General features: G+C 47.2%; 1 protein-coding gene across 1 annotated transcript in view; it reads left to right on the forward strand.

Annotated features, from left to right (window-relative positions):
• Positions 1 to 314: 314 nt before the first annotated feature.
• The window catches only part of LOC126419894 (quinone oxidoreductase-like protein 1), a 129583-nt gene continuing 105047 nt past the window's right edge, over positions 315 to 24850 (forward strand). The window contains exon 1 of the mRNA XM_050087157.1: positions 315 to 545. Coding sequence (XP_049943114.1) covers positions 468 to 545 — 78 coding nt within the window. The 5' untranslated portion in view covers positions 315 to 467. The remainder of the gene's footprint in view (positions 546 to 24850) is intronic.

Genomic DNA, 24850 nt, shown 5'->3' on the forward strand with positions numbered 1-24850 from the left:
TTCACTTTCGTAAATTAATGTTAGTTTAAGTGCAATAGTGCCGTATGCGAACGTCTCGCTCAGCTGGCGCTTTTCGTCAATGACGTCACACGGAAGCGCCCGATCGCTGCCAAACATATTGGCCCAGCTTTCTATGTAGCAACGTTGGTAAAATTTAGGTTGTGGTAACAGTCAGATAGACTTGTAATGTAGCCTAATGTTTACGTTTGCGCCACATTTAATCGGTCGATCTCTCCCGAGCGCCAGTTGTGCCGTACTCATTTTAGTCGCTCGTCGCTTCTGGTCGTTTCAGAGGTTGTCTATACCGAAGAACACATCGAGTTGAATCGCTGGTGGGCATCTACATATTGTTTTGTTTTCTGACTACTGTCAAACTCGAATTGTGAGGGGCAGTAGCCGCCTCTTAAGGGCGATAGGATAATGTGTTGTTAGCAAAATGGTTTTGGTATTTTGATAACCTGCGTAACATGCCGCGACCAAAATCAGCCAAGTCAGTTTTCATAGAAAAAAATGATTCTTGTGTTCCTCGTATATTTCTCGAAGAGGTGAGTTTCATTTAGTTTTGTAAGTGATGACTTCGTGGCTATATCATTGTCGGTCTCCATTAGTTTTCCCAGTAGCTACTGAAGTGGCATCGAATATGAAATTAAGATATACTTAATGCAAGATGTGACTAGTGACTTGTTGACAGTGTATCCGACGTTACATTTTATAACAGTTTATTGTTGTACCTCAATTTTCTATTCAGTCAGTTTCGGGGGGGGGGGGGGGGGCGGGGCGGGGCGGGGCGGACCTTACCACGATTTGTGTTGTTTTTTCCAGTGCTGATAGGCGACGCTCCTTAGGTCTCTTTTCCATAATATTGTTTTGTTGGTAGTTTCTTAAATTGCGGTAATTTACTCAGATCAAATGAAAATAATTTAAACGACAATTTGGATAGCTCACAAGAACCCGAGCTAATTGTGCTGTTAAAGTTTTGGTTGGAGCAATCCATCCTAGGGATATGTTGGATTAAACTTCCTGCAGTAGTAACAGCTAGAGTGTGTCTAGTCTGACTGGAACTGACAATTGTCTTACCCATATATAAAAGTGGAGGTGGAAATTCAATCCAAAATTACAGTCCTATAGCAATAGTATCAATAATATTGGAGATTATTCAACTTGTAACGAAAGACCAGTTACATGGCGTTTCCTTAATTAATCAACCCATTAAGCAGGGTGCAGTATGAATTACAAAGTAGGTTGTCAACAATTAAGACATTTCAAGAAGTTACTTGGATTTTAAAGTAGGGAGAGCACTTTCGCCACACAAATAGATCTAACCAAGGCTTTTGACACTGTCTCACTTAGTATTTGAATTAAGAAATCAGAAATACGTCGAACAACTAGAACAGTTAGCGCCACTGAAATCATATTTAACAATCAGAAACTAAGTAAAAGTTTAGATACAAAAATCTGACCTATAGTCAGTAGTCTAACGAGGCTCTTTGTTGGAACCTTCTTGTTAATTTTCTATATGAAAGATTTTCTTAATTTATTAGCATGTAAATTTGTGATGTGCATTAATGATGTAACTTTCATCTCGTAACGGTGATGTAGGCCTAAATGTTGTCAGAAAAATGAAAGAAGCCGTGATGGAAAAGGAAAGTTGGTGCTTCCAGGAAAATGTGTTGACAATAACCAACAATAAAATGGAACATATCTTCTTTTCCCCTAGAAATATTGATAATCAACTCACTAACTCTGTAAAATTGTTAGGCATCTACCTGGATATTAAATTGGACTGGAACACCCACCCAGAAGGGATTCGTGATAAATTAGCTTATTATATCTTTATTGAAACTTAAACGTTGCACGTTGTATTATATTTGATCCAGTAAGTTGCATGTATGCAGTACAGCACATTGGATAATGGACAAATCAATATTTATGACTATACCAAATGTAAATGTATTATTAGAATTCAATATCTGTAACATTTTTCAGTCTGTGTTCAGAGCACATTGAGAGATGCTGGATTAGATGAGGAAGACAGTAGAAGTAAGAGATGGGATACATGTAAGTAACATTAGGCATGCTGATGATACCATCTTGAAGGCAGAAAGTGAAGAAGGGTTAAATAATTCTTATTGAAGGTGAAGGAAGAAAATGCAAAGGGTGGTGTAATGCTGAATGTCAAGAAAACAAAAACTATGGCTACTCCAGCTGTCACTTTGACATATAGGAGGAAAAACAATGAAGATAGTTTACACGTTCTATTGTTTTAGCTCAGAGATTTCTGTTGTTGGCCACAAAATAGAGATGCTTGTTACTTGATAGAAAGAGATAACCACGTAATTTTAGCACCAAAGATCCATATAGTAAGGCCGACGATCTTTCCATTTGTGACGTATGGATGTGAGATGTGGTCATAAGATAGGCTGCACAGCGAAAAATAGAATCTCTTTGAGTTGTGATGGAGGAGGAAACTCTGAGTTCCATAGACTACAAAGAGAACAAATAGGTCAGTATTGCAGCAAATAAAATAAGATTGCACTGTGGAAGGTTTGATACTGATGCGAAACCTGATTACTTTTAATGAGAAGGTATGATTCACTGAAAACGACCTCTGTGCTGTGAAAGAAGAGCATTGCAAATAATGAGATGGATTGATGACATCACACATGTAATGGATTTCAATCTGGAAAGCTTTCAGGAGATAGTGGAGAGCAGATGAAATTGGGGATTACGGGAGTGTCAGACTCCACTCGTCTACTTTGAACCATATCATCATCAATATGGCGGAAATGGGTATTCTAAGTGTCTCCATTATGGCGCCTATGATGTCTCTTTATATACATGGCAACAAACACGAAAATACGTATAAATAAGACGATAACATCTCCCTCCAAAAATATAATCAAAGTAACGGGGCAGCCACGGGAAATTGGGGGTTTTAGGGAAGGGACAAGCTAAATATAACAGTAAAAAAGACACCACTATCCCAAAACACACAAAATGATGAGCAAAAAACAATTACAAAATCTACAGGAATCGACACTTCCCTTGACCTATATAGGTCACAACGGCTGCTGACGATACCAAAACACTCAATGCCTGCAGCAAAATCTACGAAAATTGGAATCTGGCATTTCTCTTGACCACAGCTTACGATACCAAAACACCAATACCTACATATAAAACTACGAAAATTAGAATCGGTCATCTACAAACACGACCAACTCAAACTCCGTGCCGTTATGACGTCCCACACCACAACACCCTTAAGTCTTGGGTCAAAGCAGGCAGGTGAAATCGGACACTTCCGTTGAACTGAAATTGGCATGTTTTAAATCGAGGGCCACAGAGCCAGAATCATAAGGAAGGGGGGGGAGGGGAGAAAGAGAGAGAGAGAGAGAGAGAGAGAGAGAGAGAGAGAGAGAGAGAGAGAGAGAGAGAGAGAATTTACATTTATGAGCAGATGTAGAGGGAGGTGCACCGATAGTAATGTGGCACTAACAATGTTGTGCATAGAAGTGGCACTACATCGACTTTTCACATGAGCATCATCACAGATGCATCTATGGATGGAGACTACGAGGAGGTCTAAAGCTTCGAGACAGCATTTATCTTGGGTGGGGTGGGGGGGGGGGGGGCAGGGGAGTTTTGTATAGCACATAGTCAATAATTAGGGTTCCATTCACATATGGGGTGTGGGAAGAATGATTGAGTGGCTCTGTGCATGCAGTAATTCTTCTAATCTTATCCGCGCAATACCTATGTCAGCGGTATGTATGGGGTTGTATAACTGTTTCTTGAAACTTCATTAATAGACTTTTCAGGGTAGTTTGTCTATCTTCGAGAGTCTGCCAGTTCAGTTCCTTCAGAATCTCTGTGACACTTTCACATGGGTCAAACAAACCTGTGAACATTCATGCTGCCCTTCTCTGTATTTGTTCAATATCCCATGTTAGTCCTGTTTGCTATGGGTGCCTTACACATTTGAACAGTATTTTAGAACCAATAAACCAAAGGCTGCTTCACCCACAACTGAGACTATGTGATCATTCTGTTTCATATCCGTACGAAGTGTTACACCCAGGTATTTTTAGGAGTTACTGATTCCAACAGTGACTCACTTATATTACAGTCATAGGATACTATTTTTTGTTTTGTTATGTGACATGTACAGTTTTACATTTTTGAACATTTAAAGCAAGTTGCCAGTCATTGCCCCACTTCAGAAATCTTATTGATATATGACTGAATAATTATGCTGATTCTTTCAGGTAGTAATTCATTAGCGGTAACTGTATCAGCTGCAAAAAGTCTGATGTTGCTATTAATATTATCTGCAAGGTTATTTATATACAACATGATCAGCAAGGGTCCCAACACACTTCCCTGGGGTGCACCTGAATTTACTTCTACATCTGGCAATGATTCTCTGTCCAAGATGTCATGCTGTTTCCTCCCTAGCAAAAAGTCCTCAATCACAAATTTCACTTTATACCTTATATGATCGTACTTTTGACGTTAATTGTATGTGTGGTACTGAGTCAAATGTGTTTTGGAAATCAGTAAATACTGTCTCTACCTGACTGCCTTAATCCAAAGCTTTCATTATGTCATGAGAAAAGTGATAGTTTGGTGAAACATGGTTGTTTTTCTTTTTATTCCATGATGGTTGGCATTGAGGAGGTCATTCTAATCAAGATACCCCATTACTGTGTCTAGGTCATCTGCAACATGATCACTGTGATCACTGTGCTGACAGTCTGTGGTGCTAGAGACATCTTCACACTGTATGTTATGGTACTGGTGTTGCTGCAAACAACTCCATTTCATGACCCAGGGTATTGAACACGCTGTAAAATCCTGCTAAGCCAAGCTAACAATGTTTGTGTTCTCTGAGGCAATGGTTACGTGGTGCTGTTGAGTGACGAGTATGGCCATCCTGAAGCTATCGATTAAATATACTGTTGACAGTTTCAGTACGCCGCAGTCCAACCACTGTTGAATTTCAGCACTTGCTGGCCGACATTTCTCCTCTGTGTACTAGACATAACAAGGTACTAGCATCAACAAACTACATACAGATTTGTTAATGAGAAACCTGCTGCACAATTTTTCCTTATATCCAGAACGTATCCCTGAAATGCCAATCAGTTGCATATTCAAGCATATAGAGCACTTCATGCCCATTTGACTTCTGTTGCATGCTGTTGCAGTTTTAATGGCCAGAAGAGTAATTTCAATCTAGTGTTAGGGAAAAAACAAGCAGTGAGTAACTGTGAAACGGTAAATTTGGATTGGAATAACTATTGCAAGAATGGGCTGGATGATAGGTGTGGTTGCACAAATAATGCTATTGAAGGTATTATATATCCTCAGAACATAATAATTTTACTGAAATTGAGAATCAAAAGTCGATGAAAAAATGTTAGTTAAATGATTTTGTAGATCACTTGTCTCTGAAACTACAATGGTGGCAGTGCTTTATGATAAGTTTGGAGAATCTCACATGTTAGTTTTCCTGATCATGCAATGGTATTAGAAGTTTTTAATCCTCCATCTACAGACTGAGATACTTGCATACTAAGAACAGATGAAACAGGGAATTGTTCGAGATTGTACTAAATGTCATATCAGAAAAAAATTCCTTAGCATGTTCGGGGACTAATTGATCTTCTGATTAAAGGAAGAACCTAACTGCTTAATTTAGTTAAAATAGTACGAGAAGTGAATGACTACAAGGCTGTTATTGCATCGAGTACTTCAGGTATTAATAGGAATGTTGAGAAAGGTAGGAGTGTGTTTCCACTTGGCATCTGCTTTATCAGATGACACAGATAATGATGAAAGGAAGCAAAGAGTTATGTACAATTTTTCACAGAAAACTATATTTACACAGCTACCATTACTTTTCTGTACTTAAAGAATGATTTAAAACTAGTTAAATAACAAGTAAAACAGTCACATTAAAAAGATTTCTCGTATATGTGACCTGATGGGTAACACCAGAGGCCTCATGAGACGGTTGTATGCAGGGAAGCCACAGTGACAGAAAATTACAGAAAAATGTGGGGAGCCGTATATAGCAATTAGTATTGGTGCTGGAACTGACCCTTACACTCAGCTTTAGCAATTGTAGCACCCTACATATAAACATGTGGAAGGAGCTGTTATTATTTGATTGACTGATATGCAACAGTTGCAACTGTTAAATATATTGGAGTGTGCATCAAGAGCAATCACATCAAGCTAGTTGTCGGAAAAGGAGATGGAAAATTGAGATTCATTAGAATAATAATCATGAAATGTAATGAATCCTTAGGAAATGTAATTCAGCCTCGAAGGAGGTACCTTACAGAACACTTATCTGACCAATTTATGTTTATCATGTTGCACCCAAATCTGAGAGTAGGGCTGGCAGTGAAGTACAACACTAAGGATTAAAATCATGTTTACTATGAACACTAATGGAAATGATCTTCTACTGCTATTTATACAAACATCAAATGGTCCAAAATTTGCAAACATTATAAACGTAAGAAATTTTGAGAACTTTCCAGGAATGATAAATACTAAGTAACAAATAATGTCTTTTGATTGGATTTTAACTGGTGACCCACAGAACACCAGTCTGCACTGCTAAATTCTCATTAGTCTTCTGTATGGCAGTACTGCCAGATAACATGTCTTCATTGTCTCACCCTCATTTTGATGAGCATCAGAGGTAGATCCCACGTCTCCTCCCTTCTCCCATTGCAGTTCTCAAGCAAGTCATCAGCTTCCTTGAACAAGAAGGCCCTCTTGGCAATCAGCACCTCCACGTTTTTGTAGAGCTTGATACAGAGGGCATGGGTTACATCTCAGCACTTTTGTCTTTTTGATGAAAGTTCATAATCCATGACTCCGTATTGTGTCATCCGACAAACAACGAAGGATATGGTCAGGCTTAAAGTAGAGCTTTAGTAACATTTCTAATAGTCCCGCGTACCACACTGGTGTAAAAATCCATACCAAGTCTACCATTCTGTATCTCACTGGTCGATGCTTAACATTATAGAGCTCTAGATCCTTCTCCTCGACAATCAGGTCCTGTGTGCGAGCCATCTGACTTGCTTCTTTGGTACTGGTACTGGTGTTGGTGTTTCGCTTAGTCATCCCGAGTATTGTCCAACTGAAACAAGAACAGTGTGTCCATTGTCATTTTGTCCTTGTGACTGTGGAGCAGAAAGAATGGTGTGAAGCCTGTAGTGTCTTGCTTCACTGTGTTTTATGGCAATGTCAGATGGCCTGTACTGTATCCCAGTTTCTCTGTTCACCATCAGCGTATATTGAGAGTGTATTTGTCAATGTCTTGTTAAGGGGTTCTGAGAGGCCATTCACCTATGTGTGCTATAGGTAATTGTCATCCTTTGGGTGACATCGGAGTGTGAAATTATGCCTGATACTAGTCTAGAATGTAAAACTTTCCCACAATCAGATGTCATAACTTTGAGTGCTTCACAATTCAAAATGGTGTCTTCTACAAGGAACCTTGCAATTACCAGAGCTTCAGCCATCTGCACAGCTTTGGTGACAGCGTAGCATGTGAGGTAAGGACTATTATCCATCGATTATTGTTAGTAGGCTCTGTGATCTCCCCAGGAGGTTGATTCCTTTTTTTTTTTTGGAATAGCACTGCTGCAGGCAGAACTGGCACCAAGTTCCTCAAAGATAATTGTGATATGTGCTTCTGTTGATGCAATTCCTTACATTTACTGACACAGTATCTAATGGATCAGTAGAGACCTGGTCAGTGATGCCTGCATCCAATTCTGTTTAGTCTTCATGAATCCAAGGTGACGAGACTTTGGAGCGTAGTGGGAACACTGCAAAATAGCTGGTCATAGATGAATTGGTATGATGAGCAACCATTCTCGTCCCGTCAGATTTTAGTTCCTCTTATATAACATTCTGTTTATTAACTGGAATTCTCCTTCGCTCTGTCCCTCCTCCAAGGCTTCCAGGTTTTCAGCAATGCTGGATCATCCCTCTGTTCAGTAATAGTGTCATTTAATGCAGCAACGACTGAGATTTCATCCACACCGCTGTGTTCTGTTGAAGGATTCCGAGACTGTCGGTGTCCTTATGTATGCATCAGCTTTAGCATACCATTTTGACATCTTACTCCTGAAGCCTCAGTTGCCATCTTACTATTCAGCCCAGTGTATCTTTTAGGCTTGTCAATAAGCATAGAGAATGGCGGCCCACCACATTGGTGGAAGATTTATGAAATAAATACATCTAGAACGTTTTGATGGTCTTAACAACTGTATAGTTGTAAAATATTGCATCTCTGGAAGCATAAATTACCATTTTTTTTCGGCACCTTTCTGAATTTGACTAGGACTGAGCCCGTCCATAACCTGTAGCATCCATGTGAAATACTGCCTTGGCAGTATTGTCATACAGTGCAAGGACTGGAGGTGATGTTAGCACCTTCTTAAGGACAAGGAAAGATTTTTCTTGTATCGCATTCTGGGGGAAATTTGGAATCTCCCTGTAGTTCTTGCAAGGGAAATGCCTTGGTTGTATGTGGATCACTTGTAGTATGAGCACATTCCATGAAAGTTTCCCATATCACAATGCTGAGGAGTCAAAAACAATGTATGACTGCTCTTATTGGGTAAAGTGCACTTATAGTGTATTGCAGCTCTTTTGTTGTGTAAGGTTGTTTGCAATTTGTTTTCATTGTGCATAGCCAATCAGTTGATAGGATAAGGCAGACAGTGAGAATCACTGAATATAATGATTTCTGTGGGCAGAAGATATGGGTTGATTTTATGGTGAGTGCCACAATAACTTGAGCTGATCTGGTTATTATGGATTTCAGTTGCTTGTTGATTCATGTATGATGCATGGTACTTAAAAGGGAAAGCAGGAAAGGTGTGGACAGGGGCCTAATCAGTTACAGTTGGTTTCACAGAAAACACATACACTTTATTTAAAAAAAAAAAAAAAAAAGAAAAAAAAACAACTTTCAACTATCATTTTTAAGATTTTACTACGCTGGTGGCTGAAATCCTTATTAGAAGAATTGCAAGTTATTGTCAGCTGAAGGCCACAAGCAATGTTACACACAATCAGCGGATGGAGGCCTGATTAAGAAGGTTCAAAATTACTCGTTGGCTGAAGGCCAGAAGCAATTTCAAAATGCACAACGGCTGAAGGCCTGAATTACAAATGAGGGAGGCAGTTACACATTAACAAATACTAGGATATTTTCTTCTTAACAATCAAAATAACAAGCTATAGTAATGGCTGAAGGCTTATTAAGAAAAATTGCAAATTATTGGTCGGCTGAAGGCCACATACAATGTCACACAATCAACGGCTGAAGGCCTGATTAAGAAGGTTGAAAAATTATTTGTGGGCTGAAGGCCACAAGCAATTTCAGAACACACAAGGGCTGAAGGCCTGAATTACAAATAAGGTGGACAATTACACTTTTAAAAATACTAAAACCCTTTCTAATAATCTTAATAACTTGTAAGAAGCTGTAGTGACGGCTGAAGGCCTCACTAAAACAGGATTGAAAATTGTCGGCTGAAGACCACAAGCAATGTTACAAACAATTAACAGCTGAAGGCCTGATTTACAAGTGGGGAAGGCAACATGTTAAGACATTAGGGTAAATTTTTAAAAAATTATGACAATTTGTGCAAATAAGACAAGAGTGATCCACAGACAGCACTCCCTAGATCAATCTGAGGAAGGTGACTACAGCTGTGTAAGCGGTGAGACAGGCAGCCAAGAGTTGTACTCACGTAACTGGATGGCAACTCACTCTAGGGATAGCTTAAGTTCTGACTGACAGACTAACAAATCTGCCTAACGTCCGATCACCGGTACAAAAATGGAATATTTTTAGGCAAGGGCGAAGAGATGGAAAGCACCCTGTCTTCGGAAACACACCCAAGGCCAAAGGTAACACTAGAACCAAGGTAGACCTCCTAAAAACCTATGCACAGTACAATTCAAGAGGCTGTCAAACTACACGCCATGTCGGACGGCGTCAACACGACGAGGAAAGGTACACTGCCAGAAAAGTACGCTAACCTCCAGGGCAGGTAACTGGGGCGTTAGTGACCACAAGGCAGAAAATACCATTGGTTGCATTTGACTAATAAGAGTAATACTAAATCCAAACTAACATCAAGGAGTAGAAGGTGGCAGACTCCACTTGTTGCGGTTGGTCTCAACGACCTTGGGAGCAGCAACAGGCAGACAACAACGAGTTCTCAAACAGTGTATGTTTCAGTACTGGACATGGTTTACTCAACTTCAAACGTCCTGGGTTCGGTCATCGGCTACAGCCCCTCAGTCCGACAGTGCCTGCACATCGCCGGCGGTCCCAGCCTGCCCTTGCGCTGCAGACCTCCTCGCTGCTACGTCCGAAGCCGAACTGATGTCCATCCATAACTCCTCACCAAATACCCCCCAGGGGGCCCATAGTCCTTTCATGGGTATGTGTGGCACACACAGGGCCCCGAGCTATTGCAGTCTCCTTTCCTTTCCAGGCGGCATTACCATCCCTGTTCCTCTCCTTCCCTATCCTTGCTCCTTTGTCCCTGCCTCCTCATTTCCCTCTTAGTGGACTTCATGTCGACTTGGCCATCCTCCTGGCTTCTTTTTGGTCTGTGCTATTGTTTAGTTTGCTGTTTCCATGTCCTTTTCGGCATTTTTGGTCCCCTTGGGGTTTGACTCCCATTTCCAAAATTTTCCATTCAGTGTGAGCCATTTGGGGATGAACTCCCAACCTAGCTTCCATGGTGCAGGTTCCTCTCCTCCTCCCCTCCCATTCCCCTTTGCACCTTGGCTCCTCACGTGCTAGGTCACCAGCACGGTAGCCAGTCCGTGTGGTGGGGCTGTTAAGTACCACTTGGCTGAGCCCCCTGAAACCACAGGGATCACACTACTAGTACCTGAGCTGTTAATGCCTCGTGTATGCCCATGAGTCGATGCTCATCGTTTTGGGGCACCAGAACTCTTGGCAATGGCCACCGTGCCAGACGGCCCTAGCTGTGACTGGGTGGCACCCATGGGGCGAGCCCCTGATTGGAGTGGGTGGTACTAGGACGGATGCCTCGTTCATGAAGCGACAAAAGCTTCACCATCCTGGCCATCCTATGGCCATCTCTAAGTGTGGCAGCAGACGTGACACTCCTTCTTCTGATCCTCGGCCTTCCCCTCCCTGGCCACCCCCTGGGAGGAGGGTCAGGCTCGTCGACTTGGGTTGAAACCTTTCCCTCGGTACCTGGTTTGTACCAGGACAGATGACAGTACTTTTGCCATGACCAAGCCTTTGTTTTTCATGGAGACGATTGAAGATAAGTATGGTGAAGTTGAATCGATGAGTAAAATGCGGTCCAGTGCTTTGCTCATCAAGACATCTTCAGCTGCCCAATCTGACGCCCTGCATGCTTGTGACCATCTTGGTGACGTCCCAGTCTCCGTCACATGCCACCAATCTTTGAACTCAGTACAGGGCATTATTTTCCACCGAGATCATCTTCTGCAAACTGACGAGGAGCTCCGTGCTAACCTCAAGCAGCGAGGGGTTAATTTTATCTGCCGTATGCAGCGAGGCCCTCCAAACAATCGCAGCCCCCTGCGGGTTCTGCAGTTAGAATAGGCCTGCGGTATTCCTGCCTGTCGTAAGAGGCGACTAAAAGGAGTCTCAACTGTTTCGGCCTTTAATGTGATGGTCCCCTAAAGGGGTTTGACCACTCTATTTCAAAATTTTCTGTTAGTGCGTACCATTTGGGGAAGGACGCCTTATGTGGTGCATTCTATATCCATCTTGCCCTAAGATCTGGCACACCTGATATTGTCATGGAGTTGGACTTACACCGAGCTTCCGACCACATCAGCTGCTGTGTGTTCCGGGTAGCATACATTCCCTCCCTTGTGCACTTCCATCTTTGCCCCCATCATATCCATGGATATTAGACGCCCAACATCCAGCATGGTAGCCAGTCCGTTGTGGTGGGGTCGTCATGTACCCTCTTGGTGGTAGCCCCCTGACTACACAGGGGTCGCACTGCTGATGCCTGAGCTGCTACCTCTCCACGTATGCCGAGGAGTAGATGCCTGTCCCTCTGGGGCATCAGGACTCCCGTCAAAGGCCATCCTGCCAGGTGGTCTTTGCTGTGGCTGGGTGGTGCCCGTGGGGAGAGCTCCTGATCGGAGCGGGTGGCATCAGGGCGGATGCCCTGCAATGAGGCGTGGTACATCATCTCTCGCTGGTGGGCCTCCACCAGCAGTCTCTAAGTGATCGAGGTCTAACCTCAATGGCAAGAAATATCATCTGAGATCATTTCCCTCCCTGGCCACTCCATGGGAGGAACGTATGGCTAAAGACAGCATTGCAGATTATTCACCCCGGTACCTCGTCTGTACGAGAGTTGATGGTGAATCATTTCTGTCAACCAAGCCTCAGTTTTTTGTGGAGAATATAGAGGACAATTTCGGGGAGGTGAAGGGCTTGTCCAAAATGCGCTCTGGTTCAGTTCTAATCAAAACATCATCCTCTGCCCAGTCATGGAGGTTGCTCACTTGTGACAAGTTGGGTGATGTTTCAGTTACTATCACACCCCATAAGTGTCTAAACATGGTCCAGAGTATTATATTCCACAGTTACCTTCTTCTGCAGCCAGACGATGAACTACGCGCCAACCTAGAACAACGAGGTGTTCACTTCGTCCGGCGTGTCCATCGGGGTCCGAGGGATAATCAGGTAGCCACCGGTGCCTTCATCTTGGCCTTCGAGGGTGGTGTCTTACCTGAAAAGGTCAAGGTGATGGTTTACTGCTGTGATGTGAAGCCATATATCCCTCCTCCGATGTGGTGTTTTAAATGCTGGAAGTTTGGGCATATGTCATCCCGATATACTTCTGGCATCACGTGTCGAGATTGTGGACATCCTTCACATCCCAATACTCCATGTGCCCCGCATCCCATCTGTGTTAACTGCGGGGAACACCATTCCCCGTGCTCGCCGGACTGCCGGGTATTCCAGAAAGAATGGAAGACCCTGGACCACCTGACCTACACCGAGGCCAAGCTGAAATATGAGAGGCTACATCCTGTGCCAATGATGTCAACCTACGCCGCTGCTGCAGCGGTTCTCCCATGTCGTCATGTACGGTTAGCTCTATGATCCGTCACAATCCACCGGCCCCCTTGATTGTGTGGGAGGGGGGGGGGCGGCACATCACTCCCTGTTGCTCCTGCTCCATCCACTTCAGGAGCAACACACACACACACACACACACACACACACACACACACACACACACACCCCAACCATCAGGGACATCAATTCCCACTTCCCAGCCGGGGAAGTGTAAGACTTCTTCGTCTCCTCACACCAGGAAGGGGTCCCTTGGGGACGTCCCTTCGCAAGTTCAGACCAGCGAAAAAGTGGATACCCGCAAGTGGCTGAAACAACCACCGGTCGCTGGTCATAGGGCCTCACAGGTGTCGTCCGTCCCCGAGACTGACCCAGTGAGGCCCTCCCAGGCTGAACCACCGATGGCACAATGCTAGAAGCAGAAAAAGAAGAAGGTTCCCAAGAATTCAGACATTGTGGTGGCACCCATCCCACTGCTTTCTACAAGCTCAGTGGCTGAGGATGAGGTTGAGATTCTGGCATCTGCTGAAGACCTGGATCATGCCGGACCCTCGGACGCAATGGATGTCACTCGCATGGGTGCTGAACCGGTGGCAGCAAGTGACCAAGCAGCGTAATCTGCCTCCCCAGTCCCTTCACGCCTTTCTCAGCTATGGACAATGTCATCCTTCAGTTGAACTGTGGTGGTTTCTTCCACCATTTTGCTGAGCTCCGACAACTTCTCAGCCTTCACCCTTTCTTCTGCATTGCTCTTCAAGAAACTTGGTTTCCAGCAATGCGAACCCCCGCCCTACGTGGCTATCAGGGTTATTTTAAGAACAGGGCAGCTTATGAAAGGGTATCTGGTAGCATCTGCATCTATGGCCTTCACTCTCTTCACAGCGAGTCTGTCCCTCTACAAACACCTTCAGAGGCTGTTGCTGTTAGGGTGTGGACACCACAGGCTGTTACTGTCTGCAGTTTCTATCTTCCATCAGATGGTGATGTCCTGCAGCATGTCCTGGCTATGCTGATAGCCCAGTTGCCGCCACCTTTCCTGTTACTGGGCGACTTCAACGCCCATAACCCTCTTTGGGGTGGGTCAGTGGCAACAGGTCGAGGTGCCACCGTTGAGCATGTATTGACACAACTCGACCTTTCCATTTTAAATGATGGTGCCTTCACACATTTCAGTGTGGCGCATGGCACGTACTCAGCCATCGACCTTTTGATCTGCAGCCCTATCCTCGTACCGTCTGTCTAATGGAGTGCGCATGACGACCTGTGTGGTAGTGACCACTTTCCTCTCTACCTGTCACTGCCACAGCATCACTCTTCTGGGTGCCCTCGCATATGGGCTATGAATAAGGCTGACTGGGACTTGTTCTCCTCCATGGCCTCTATTGCACCTCTTTCTAATGAAGCCATTGATGTGGTGGTTCACTCGGTCACCACCGGCATCGTTACTGCCGCAGAATCTGCCATTCCTTGTTCTTCTGGGTCCCCTCGGCGGAGGACTGTGCCATGGTGGTCGCCTGCAATCGCCGAGGCGATTAAAGATCGCCGGCAGGCGCTCCAGTGTCACAAGTGACATCCCTTTAAATGGCTGCGTGCGCGGGCCCACCGCCTTATTCGCCAACACAAGCAGGAGTGCTGGGAATGGTATGTCTCCACCATTGGCCTCCATATCTCTCCATCGCAGGTTTGGGCCACGATTAGGCGCCTCTATGGGTATCGAACCCCTGTCAGCGTCCCTGCGCTCTCACTGATTGGGGCAGTTTGTACTGACTCCGACGTAATTGCAAACCGCTTGGCAGAGCGTTTTGCTCTGAGTTCCACTTCTGTGAATTACCCACTGGCCTTCTGCTCCATTAATGAGCGGGTGGAACGTCGGAGCCTTTCATTTCACACCTGCCTTCCTGAATACTGCAATGTTCCATTCAGTGAGTGGGAATTCCTCAGTGCCCTTGCCGCTTGCCCTTATACAGCTCCCGGTCCAGATCGCATCCACTGTCAGATGCTGAAAAACCTCTCAGTGGACTGCCAGGGACGCCTCCTTGACCTTTACAACTGTATCTGGGTCGAGGATGAGTTTCCGTCACAGTGGCGGGAAAGCATTATTATACCCGTTCTGAAACCTGGCAAGAGCCCATTGGAGGTGGACAGCTACTGCCCCATTAGCCTCACCAACATTCTTTGCAAGTTGCTTGAACACATGGTGAGCCGTCGGTTGAGCTGGATACTTGAGTCTCGGGGTCTTCTGCCTCCGTCTCAGGGTGGGTTCCGTAAAGGCCATTCTGCTGCCAACAGTCTGGTGACTCTGGAGTTAGCCATCCGTATGGCCTTTGCCCGCCGTCAGCACCTCGTCGCTGTCTTTTTTTTGACATGCGGAAGGCGTACGATACGACATGGCACCGTCACATCCTCTCTACACTTCATGGTTGGGGACTTCTGGGTCCGCTGCCGATTTTCTTACGAAATTTTCTGTCGCATCGTACCTTCCGCGTGCAAGTCGCGGCTTCCCATAGTTCCCTCCCCCCCCCCCCCCCCCCCCCCCCCCCCCCCCCCAGGTTCAGGAGAACGGGGTACCACGGGGATCTGTCCTAAGTGTCTGCCTGTTTTTAATTGCAGTTAACGGGCTCACTGCGGCAGTGGGAACATCTGTCTCAGCTTCCTTGTATGCTGACGACTTCTGCCTCTACTATAGCTCCATTGGCATTGCAGCTGCTGAATGTCAGCTGCAGGGCGCTATCCGCAAGGCGAAGTCTTAGGCTGTAGTGCAGGGCTTTCAGTTTTCGGCTGCCAATACCTGCATTATGTGTTTCTGCCGGCGACGCACTGTTCACCCTGAGCCGTGGCTTTATCTTGATAGCGAACCTCTTGCTGTGGTGGAGACACATCAATTTCTGGGAGTGGTTTTCGATGCCCGGTTGACTTGGCTCCCACATATTCGGCAGCTTAAACAGATGTGTTGGCGGCATCTTAATGCTCTGTGATGCTTGAGCCACACCAGCTGGTGCGCCGACCGATCTACCCTCTTACGTCTTTACCAGGCGTTAATCCAGTCCCGCCTGGATTATGGGAGCCTGGCTTATGGTTCAGCATCCCCATCTGCGTTGCGGGTGCTGGACCCAATCCTTCACAGTGGGATCTGACTTGCCACTGGTGCTTTCCGGACTGGCTCTGTGGACAGCATACTTTTGGAGGCAGGTGTCCCTCCACTGTGGTTACGGCGTCAATGTTTTCTCGCCGCTTATGCTACCCATGTTTGTAGCTTGCCTGGGCATCCTAATTATCGCCTCCTGTTCCCTCAGTCGGTCGTCCATCTCCCAGAATGTCGGCCCTGGTCACGGTCAGCGTCAGAGAGCTTCTCTCCGGGCTTGGGGTTTTCCCTCTTCCATCTACTTTCTGGGCCTCTCTGCATACACCCCCTGTGGTGTGTGCCCCGCCCTTGCCTTCAGCTCGAATTGGCACAGGGCCCGAAGGACTCAGTCCCTCCAGAGGCCTTCTACCGCCACTTTCTTTCCATCCTTGCCACGTATCAGGGCTCTGGCGTTGTTTACACTGACGGTTCGATGGTTGCTGGTCATGTCGGTTATGCTCTCACTCTTGGGGAGCATTACGAACAACATTCATTGCTGGCTGGCTGCAGCGTTTTCACTGCTGAGCTGGTCGCCATCTTTTGTGCCCTAGAGGATATCCGCTCCTGCTCAGGTGAGTCCTTCGTTACCTGTAGTGACTCCCTAAGCAGTTTATGCGCTATGGACCAGTGTTTCCCTCATTCTTGTCTTATGCTAGCTATCCAGGGGTCACTCCATACTCTTGCCCATTGCGGCCGCTCTGTGGTCTTTTTGTGTGTACCCCAGGCCATGTTGGGATACCAGGCAATGAACATGTAGACCGCCTGGCCAAACAGGCCACCAGTAAACCATCTCTGGACGTTGGCCTCCCGGAGACTGATTTCCGAGCATTCTTACGCCGCAAAGTTTTCGCACTTTGGGACACTGAATGGCGTGATCTGACCATACCCAATAAACTCCATGCAATCAAGGAGACGACGACTGTGTGGCTGTCATCCATGCGAGTCACTCACAGGGACTCAGTTGTCCTTTGTCGCCTCCGCATTGGCCACACCCGGCTGATGCACAGTTATTTACTGCGTCGTGAGGACCCGCCTCTATGTCACTGCGGTGGGGCTTTGACAGTGGTCCACATTTTGTTGACCTGTCTTCGTTTAGCTGTGTTCAGGCAGACATTTGCGTTGCCTGATATGCTCCCTGCCCTTTTAACAGATGATACTGCTATGACAAGCTTAGTTTTGCGTTTTATTTGGGCAGAGGGCTTTTATCACTTAATCTGTGTTTCTTTTATTGTGTTGAGTCTGGCCTTTGGCCTACGATTTTAGACTGAGTTTTTAATGTGTTTCTTGGTGGTTGGCTTTTCCTTTTTTTGTCTCTATGGTTGGCCAACCACTGTCACACTCTGTGTGACTTTAATTCCTTTTGTATGGTCTCTGTCTAAGTCTTTCTTGTCCTGTGTCATCTGCCGTCTTTTCCATTGTTCATTTTTATTCTGTGTGGGTGTTTCAAATTTTGGAAAAAGGGACCGATGACCATAGCAGTCTGGTCTCTTCAATCCCACAAACCAACCAACCAAACAATCACATTGCTACAGGTGCCTCTATCCTGGCCTTTGAGGGGGATGTGCTCCCAGAGGAGGTCAAGGTAATGGTGTATTGATGTGATGTAAAACCTTATATTCCACCACCAATGAGATGTTTTAAATGCTTAAGATTTGTACACATGTCTTCCTGTTGCACCACTGATCCCCTCTGTGGTGACTGTGGGTGCCTCCTCCATGAGGGGAGTACCTGTGCTTCCCTGCCAATGCCCCTCAGGGGGTCAGCAATTAGTTGCTGTGTACGGGCTTGGCGATCATGGGGTCCCTGAGCTGGGGACTGGGAAGCGCCACCAGTCCTCAATACCGTAAGCTATGAGCGTGATTCAACGACCACCGTAAGGCGCGATGGTGGAACGTTGTACGGTACAGAACCTGGGGATCTTGGCTTAACTGCCTGGGTCGCGAGGATGGTACAAACCTCTATAAAAAAAAAAACTTCAATCTGAAGGTGTGCTGCGCACCGAGGAGACACATGGCTGTTGAGGCAGAACAGTTGCTAGCGGCCGACCTCTGGGGATCCTGCCGGCCCCCGCTTACCCAGGCAAGTGGGGCTCTGTCTGGGTGGACATTCCTTCCCCTAGCTGCTCGTGGGACCACCATGAAACGAAATACGAATAGTGCGCAAGCATGAGTCTCTAAGACAGGAAAGTTCAGTGCTTTACGGTATGACCCCCAATCGTTCCCTTCCCTGTCCACACCAGGGGAGGAACGGTGGTCTAAATTACCTGGTGCGACGTATTTTCCTCGATTTCTGGTTTGCAGCTGAGCAGGTGGGGACTCATTTCTGACCACAAAGCCTCAGTTTTTTGTGGAAAATTTAGAGGACAAGTTTGGAGAAGTTGAGGGTATGTCTGAAATGAGGTCTGGACCAGTCCTCATACAGACAGCCTCCCCAGCACAGTCACGGGCATTGCTTGTTTGTGACAAGCTCGGTGATGTTGTAGTCTCCATTACGCCTCATAAGAGCCTCAATATGGTTCAGGGACTTATTTTTCATCGTGACCTGTTATTGCAGTCCGACAACAAGCTCCGTGCAAATCTGGAACGCCGCGGTGTCCACTTTGTAGGACGTGTCTTCAGGGGACCTAAAGATAGTAGGGTCGCCACCGGCGCCTTCATCTTGGCTTTCAAGGGTGACACCCTGCCCGAGAAGGTCAAGGTGATCATATGTCAATGTGATGTTAAACCTTACGTACCTCCTCCCATGCGCTGCTTCAAGTGCTGGATGTTTGGGCATATGTGATTGAGATGTGATGCCAACCCTACGTGTCGGGATTGTGGACGTGCCTCCCACCCCAACGTCCCATTTTCGCCACCCCCTGTTTGTGTCAACTGCGGACAGAAATATTCACCTTGCTCATCAGACTGTGCAATTTATCAAAAAGAATGGAAAATTATGGAGTATAAGACCTTGGACAGGCTCACTTACACAGAGGCTAAACGCAAGTACGACTGACTTCACCCTGTGCGCATTTCATCGACGTATGCTACAACAGCTTCGATGTCACCATCCCTGGCGATGAGCCCCCAAGCTCAGCTGCTTTTTGTGGGCCCTCCAGCCCAGCCGTCTATTCCTGCCCAGCTGGCAGTTGGGGGAACACCCTCTTCCGTTGCTCCCCTGTTTTCAACATCGGGAGTAACAACCCCTCCTTCTTTGGGGACTTCAGTCCCCACCTCTGAGCCGGAGAAGTGCCCGCCTCCTCCGGCTCCCCTCACGTGGAAGAGATCGCTTGTTGCCCTCCCTTCGATGGTTACTGCCCCCCCAGATGTCAGCCAGTGGCTGAAAAAGCCACCACTTGAGGGCCATAGGGCTTCCAGGTCTTCCTCGGTCCATCAGACTGGGTCGGAAAAGCCCACTCAGCCTGATAAACTGAAGGACAAACGGTACTCTACCAAAAAGAAGGAAAAGCAAAAGGACAAGGACATAAAGACAGAAAAGGGGTTCACCACTGCATGTGAAGATGATGTGGAGCATCTAGCGTCCCCTCAGGCGTTGATCAGGCTACTTCGCAATCGGTGGCGGCGAGTGCTTCTAAGGCGTAACCCTTCCCCCCCACCCCCCACCCCCCACCCCCCCCTGGGTCTTTCATGTCTTCACAGTCGGATACCATTATCCTTCAGTGGAATTGCCGTGGTTTTTTCCACCACCTTGCTGAGTTGAAACAGCTTTTGTGCTGCTTCCCTGCCACTTGTCTGGCCCTACAGGAAATCTAGTTTCCTGTTCAGCGGACCCCCTCTGTCTGTGGCTACCAGGGTTACTATAAGAACCGCATAGAATACAGCAGGGTGTCTTGTGGTGTCTGTGTTTATGTTCTTGCCATTGTTCCCAGTGCCCCAGTGCCACTTCACACGGCTCTCGAGGCTGTGGCTGTTAGAGTCCGGGCGGGAAAGGAATTTACGCTCTGTTCCCTCTACCTTCCACTGGATGAGATTGTCCCTCTTGCTGACCTAGCTGTCTTGTTCGCCCAGCTCCCCCCGCCGTTCCTCATTTTGGGGGACTTTAATGCCCACCACCCTTTATGGGGTGGGGCCCAGATCTCGGGCCAGGGTAGGAACGTTGAGGCTCTCTTGACGCAGCAGGACATTTGCCTCCTTAACACTGGTGCTCCCACATATTTTAGCTTGACTCATGGCACATACTCGGTCATTGACCTCTCTCTTGGTAGCCCAGGTCTTCTTCCATACCTCAGTTGGAGGGTCCATGATGACCTCTGAGGTAGCAACCACTTTCCTATCCTGGTTTCTCTTCTTCAATACCAACCACCTGACCAGCTGCCATGATGGTATCTTCATGAAGCTGATTGGGCAGCCTACACCTCAGCTACTATGGCCATTGCTCAGCTTCCTGGTGACACTGATTTGGCAGTGGATGAGGTCACTATGACCATTGTTTCTGCTGCCGAGGCAACTGTCCCCTGCTCTTCAAGTACCCTAAGGTGTAAGTCAGACCACTGGTGGACATCAGAGATTGCAGAAGCTATCCAGGACCGACGGTGAGCGCTGCAACGACACCAGCATCATCCTTCCCTAGAGAATCTAGTTGCCTCTAAACGGCTGCGGGCCCGGGCTCGGCGGTTAATCCGGTGGAGCAAACAGGACTGCTGGGAATGATATGTTGCCACCATAGGTTCTCACACCACCCCATCTCAGGTGTGGTCGCGGGTTCAGCGCATTTTTGGCTTTCGCCCTAATGCATCTGTCCCTTGCCTTTCTCTTTGGGGTATACTTTATATTGACCCAATCACCATCACCAAACATCTGGCAGAGTACTTTGCTCGTATTTCCGTGACAGCAGGTCTACAGCATAGAATTCCGTGCCATTAAAGAGCAGGCTGAGCGTACGCAGTTGTCATTTTGCACGCACTGTTGGGATCGATACAACACCCCGTTTAGTGAATGGGAATTCCAAAGTGCCCTTACAGCTTGCCCCGATACCTCTTCAGGTCCAGACCGAATTCACAACCAGTTTCTTCGTCATCTCTTGGCACACTGTCAGGGTGAATTACTCGCCCTGTTTAACCGCATCTGGATGGAGGGAACAACTCGTTGGCAGGATAGCGTTACCATCCCAGTGCTGAAACCTGGTGCAGATCTGCTGGTGGTTGATAGCTGTCACCCTATCAGCCTTACCAACGTTATGTGCAAACTCCTGGAACAGATGGTGAGTCGGCGACTCATGTGGATCCTCGAAGCTCGGGGCCTCCTAGCCCAGCAATAGGGGGGCTTCCGTCAGGGCCGCTAAACGATTGACAATTTAGTCTCGCTAGAGTCGGCTATTCGTACAGCTTTTACTCGGCGAGAACATCTAGTTGCTGTTTTCTTTGATCTTCGGAAGGCGTACGATACCACCTGGCGCCATCATGTCCTGGCTACGCTGCACAAATGGGGCTTCTGGGGTCCACTTCCGATTTTTCTACGGAATTTCTTCTCCAATCGCTCCTTTCGGGTTCGAGTTGGCACATATTTTAGCTCTGCTCATATTCAGGAGAACGGTGTACCACAGGGCTCGGTTCTCAGTGTTCCTCTCTTTTTGGTGGCGATTAATGGTCTTGTGGCTGCGGTGGGCTCATCGGTCTGTTCCTCTCTATATGCCGATGACTTTTGTCTTTATTACAGTTCCCCAAGCATCAGAATCGCTGAACGGTGGCTGCAGGGAGCTATCCGTAAGGCACATTTTTGGGCATCCAACCATGTTTTTCAGTTCTCAGCCTCCAAGACCCGAGTGATGCATTTCTGTTGTCATCGCACGGTCCACCTCCATCAAGAGCTCTACCTTGCCAATGAACTCCTTCATATTGAGGAGACCATCCCTTCCTTGGCGTGCTGTTTGATGCTCAGCTCACTTGGACACCTCATCTTCGCGAGCTTAAACAACGGTGCTGGTGGCACCTCAACAACTTTCGCTGCCTCAGCCACACCATTTAGGGGGCTATACGAACAACCCTCCTACAGCTCTATAAGGCCTTATTCCAGTCCCGGCTTGACTACGGGAGTGAGGTGTACGACTCAGCGGCACCTTCAACATTGCAGATCCTCGACCTGATTCTCCATTGTGGTGTCAGACTGGCGACAGGCACCCTCCGCACTAGTCCGGTGACTAGCCTTCTTGTAGAAGCTGGAATCCCTCCCCTACGATTCCACCAACAACAGCTGCTTGCGTCATACATCGCCTGCGTCCATGCCTCACCCAACCACCCAAACAGCAGGCTCCTTTTTCCATCTTCTGCACTCCCCTCCCCACGACAGCGACCTAGGTCGGGTCTCCCAATCGCGGTCTGCGTTCATTCCCTTCTCTCGTCACTTGAGTCCTTTCCCCTTCCTCCATCCTTCCGGCCCTCTTCTTCTACCCCTCCTTGGTCCCTCCCTCGCTTGCAGCTTTGCTTGGATTTGTCCTGCGACTCTGTTCCACCTGCCAGTCTACGTCAACAATTCCTGGCTCTTCTTGCCTCGTTTCGCGATGTAGATGTAGTCTACACTGATGGTTCTGTGGTCGATGGATGCACTGGGTTTGCTTTCATCCACGACAGCTACGTTGAGCAGCATTCCCTGCCTTGTGGTAGCAGTGTTTTCACTGCAGAGCTGGTTGCTCTTTATCGTGCACTCGCTCACCTTTCCTCCTGCCCTGGGGAGTCATTTGTCATATGCAGTGACTACCTGAGTGGATTACAAGCACTTGACCAGTGTTTTTCTTGGGACCCTTTGGTGTGCGGTATTAAAGATGCTGTTTTCGCTCTCGCAGAGTGTGGTCATTCAGCAACGTTTGTGTATACCCCGGGCCACATTGGCATCCCAGGAAACGAACGTGTCGATCGCTTGGCCAAGCAGGCCACCACTTCGCCACCCCTGGAGCTTGGTCTCGTGGGACGAGACCTCTGGTCAGCCCTACATCGCAAAGTCCGTGATGTTTGGAGCTTTGAATGGTCTGTTTTGAACATGCCAAATAAGCTCCGCATGGTCAAGTTGTCCACAGCCGTATGGAACTCATCCTTGAGGGGCAGGCGTAGGGACTCAGTTGTTCTCTGCCGTCTCCGAATTTGACATACGCAGTTGACCCACAGCTATCTCCTTCATCGTGAGAACCTGCCCAAGTGTCGCTGTGATGCAGGGCTGACAGTGGTCCATCTTCTGATGGACTGCCCCCTTTTTGCCCTCTTGCAGTAGTCCTTTAATTTACCAGTTGCACTTCCTTTAATTCTAGGTGACGATGCCTCTATAGCTGACTCAGTTTTACATTTTATCCGTGCAGCTGGGTTTTATCACTTGCTCTAGTGTGGGTGCTCTCGCATGATTTCTCAGGCTACATCCACTCCAGCGACTTGTAATTGTGACGTGGATACCAAAATAGTGTCTTTTATGGTACAAAGTTGTGTTGGTACCTCTATCAACGCTTTCCAGTTGGAGGTTCTTCATTTGTAGTTGAGAGGTTGACCTTTTACCTGATCCATCAACCACTGTAGTCTGTTTTACTCCAGTCAACTATTTGCTCTGCTCCTTTCAAGTGTCCTCTATTTTGTGTTACTGCGGTGTTCATTTTAGCTCTGTACCCCTTGGTGTTCCCTCCCTCTGGGCGCAGAGATTACGCTTTTACTGTATAGGGCTTTTACAAATATGTCTGTTTGGAAGTGGGGACTGATGACCTCTATGTTTAGCCCCCATCAAACCCCAAAACCAACCAACCAACCCCCGCCAATGTGTGTAAATTGTACTGGACAACATTCTCCACACTCGCCTACATGCCCGGTGTTTGTGAAAGGAAGGAGGATTCAAGAGTACAAAACCTTAGATTGGCTCACCTAGATAGAGGCTCGTCAAAAATATGACCGGCTCCATCCAAAGTCTATGACCTCTACTTTTGCTTCAATTACATCCATTTCCCCTCCTACCCCCTCCTCTTCCCAGCCACACCCCATTCACCCCATGCCTTCAGCCTCCTCCTCCTCTCCCCCCCCCCCTCCCACTCCCCCTCAGTACCCATACTCACCCCTTCGGATGCTGCTCCCCATCCTCCACTGGAGAAGTGCTCCCCTCCTTCGGCGGCTGCCTTTACTGTGCTCCCTCCTGGGAAACCTCTTCTCGGCACCCCCCTGAAAGGCGGTCTACTGCTCCACATCGGCAGCGTGATCTGCCGCCAGTGGGCGCCAAGATCGCCCAGTGTAATTCCGTGCCTGCCCTTGCTGAAGTCTGTCCTTCTCTTCCTTCCCAAGAGAAGAAGCAGAAATGCAGTAACAAGGGCAAGGCCCCTCTGGTACCCTCTGAGATGCAGCCTTCCCCTCCTACAGTCAATGAACCAAGTGTGTGACCCCACCTATATGAGTATTACCCCATCCTTATTGGTGACGGATAGTGACTCGGTGGAGTGACCAACTCCGGTCCATTCACTTCCACTTTGGACTCCGGCTTGAGAATCCTCCTGTGGAATTGAATGGATATTTGCGTCACCTTCCAGAGTTGCAGCTCCTTCTTTCCTCAGCTCTGCCTCTTTTATTGTGCTCCAGGAGACCCATTTTGTCAGTTCTTACTCACCCA

This window comes from Schistocerca serialis, chromosome 9, assembly GCF_023864345.2.
Source record: "Schistocerca serialis cubense isolate TAMUIC-IGC-003099 chromosome 9, iqSchSeri2.2, whole genome shotgun sequence".
Classification (NCBI taxonomy): Eukaryota; Metazoa; Arthropoda; class Insecta; order Orthoptera; family Acrididae; genus Schistocerca; species Schistocerca serialis.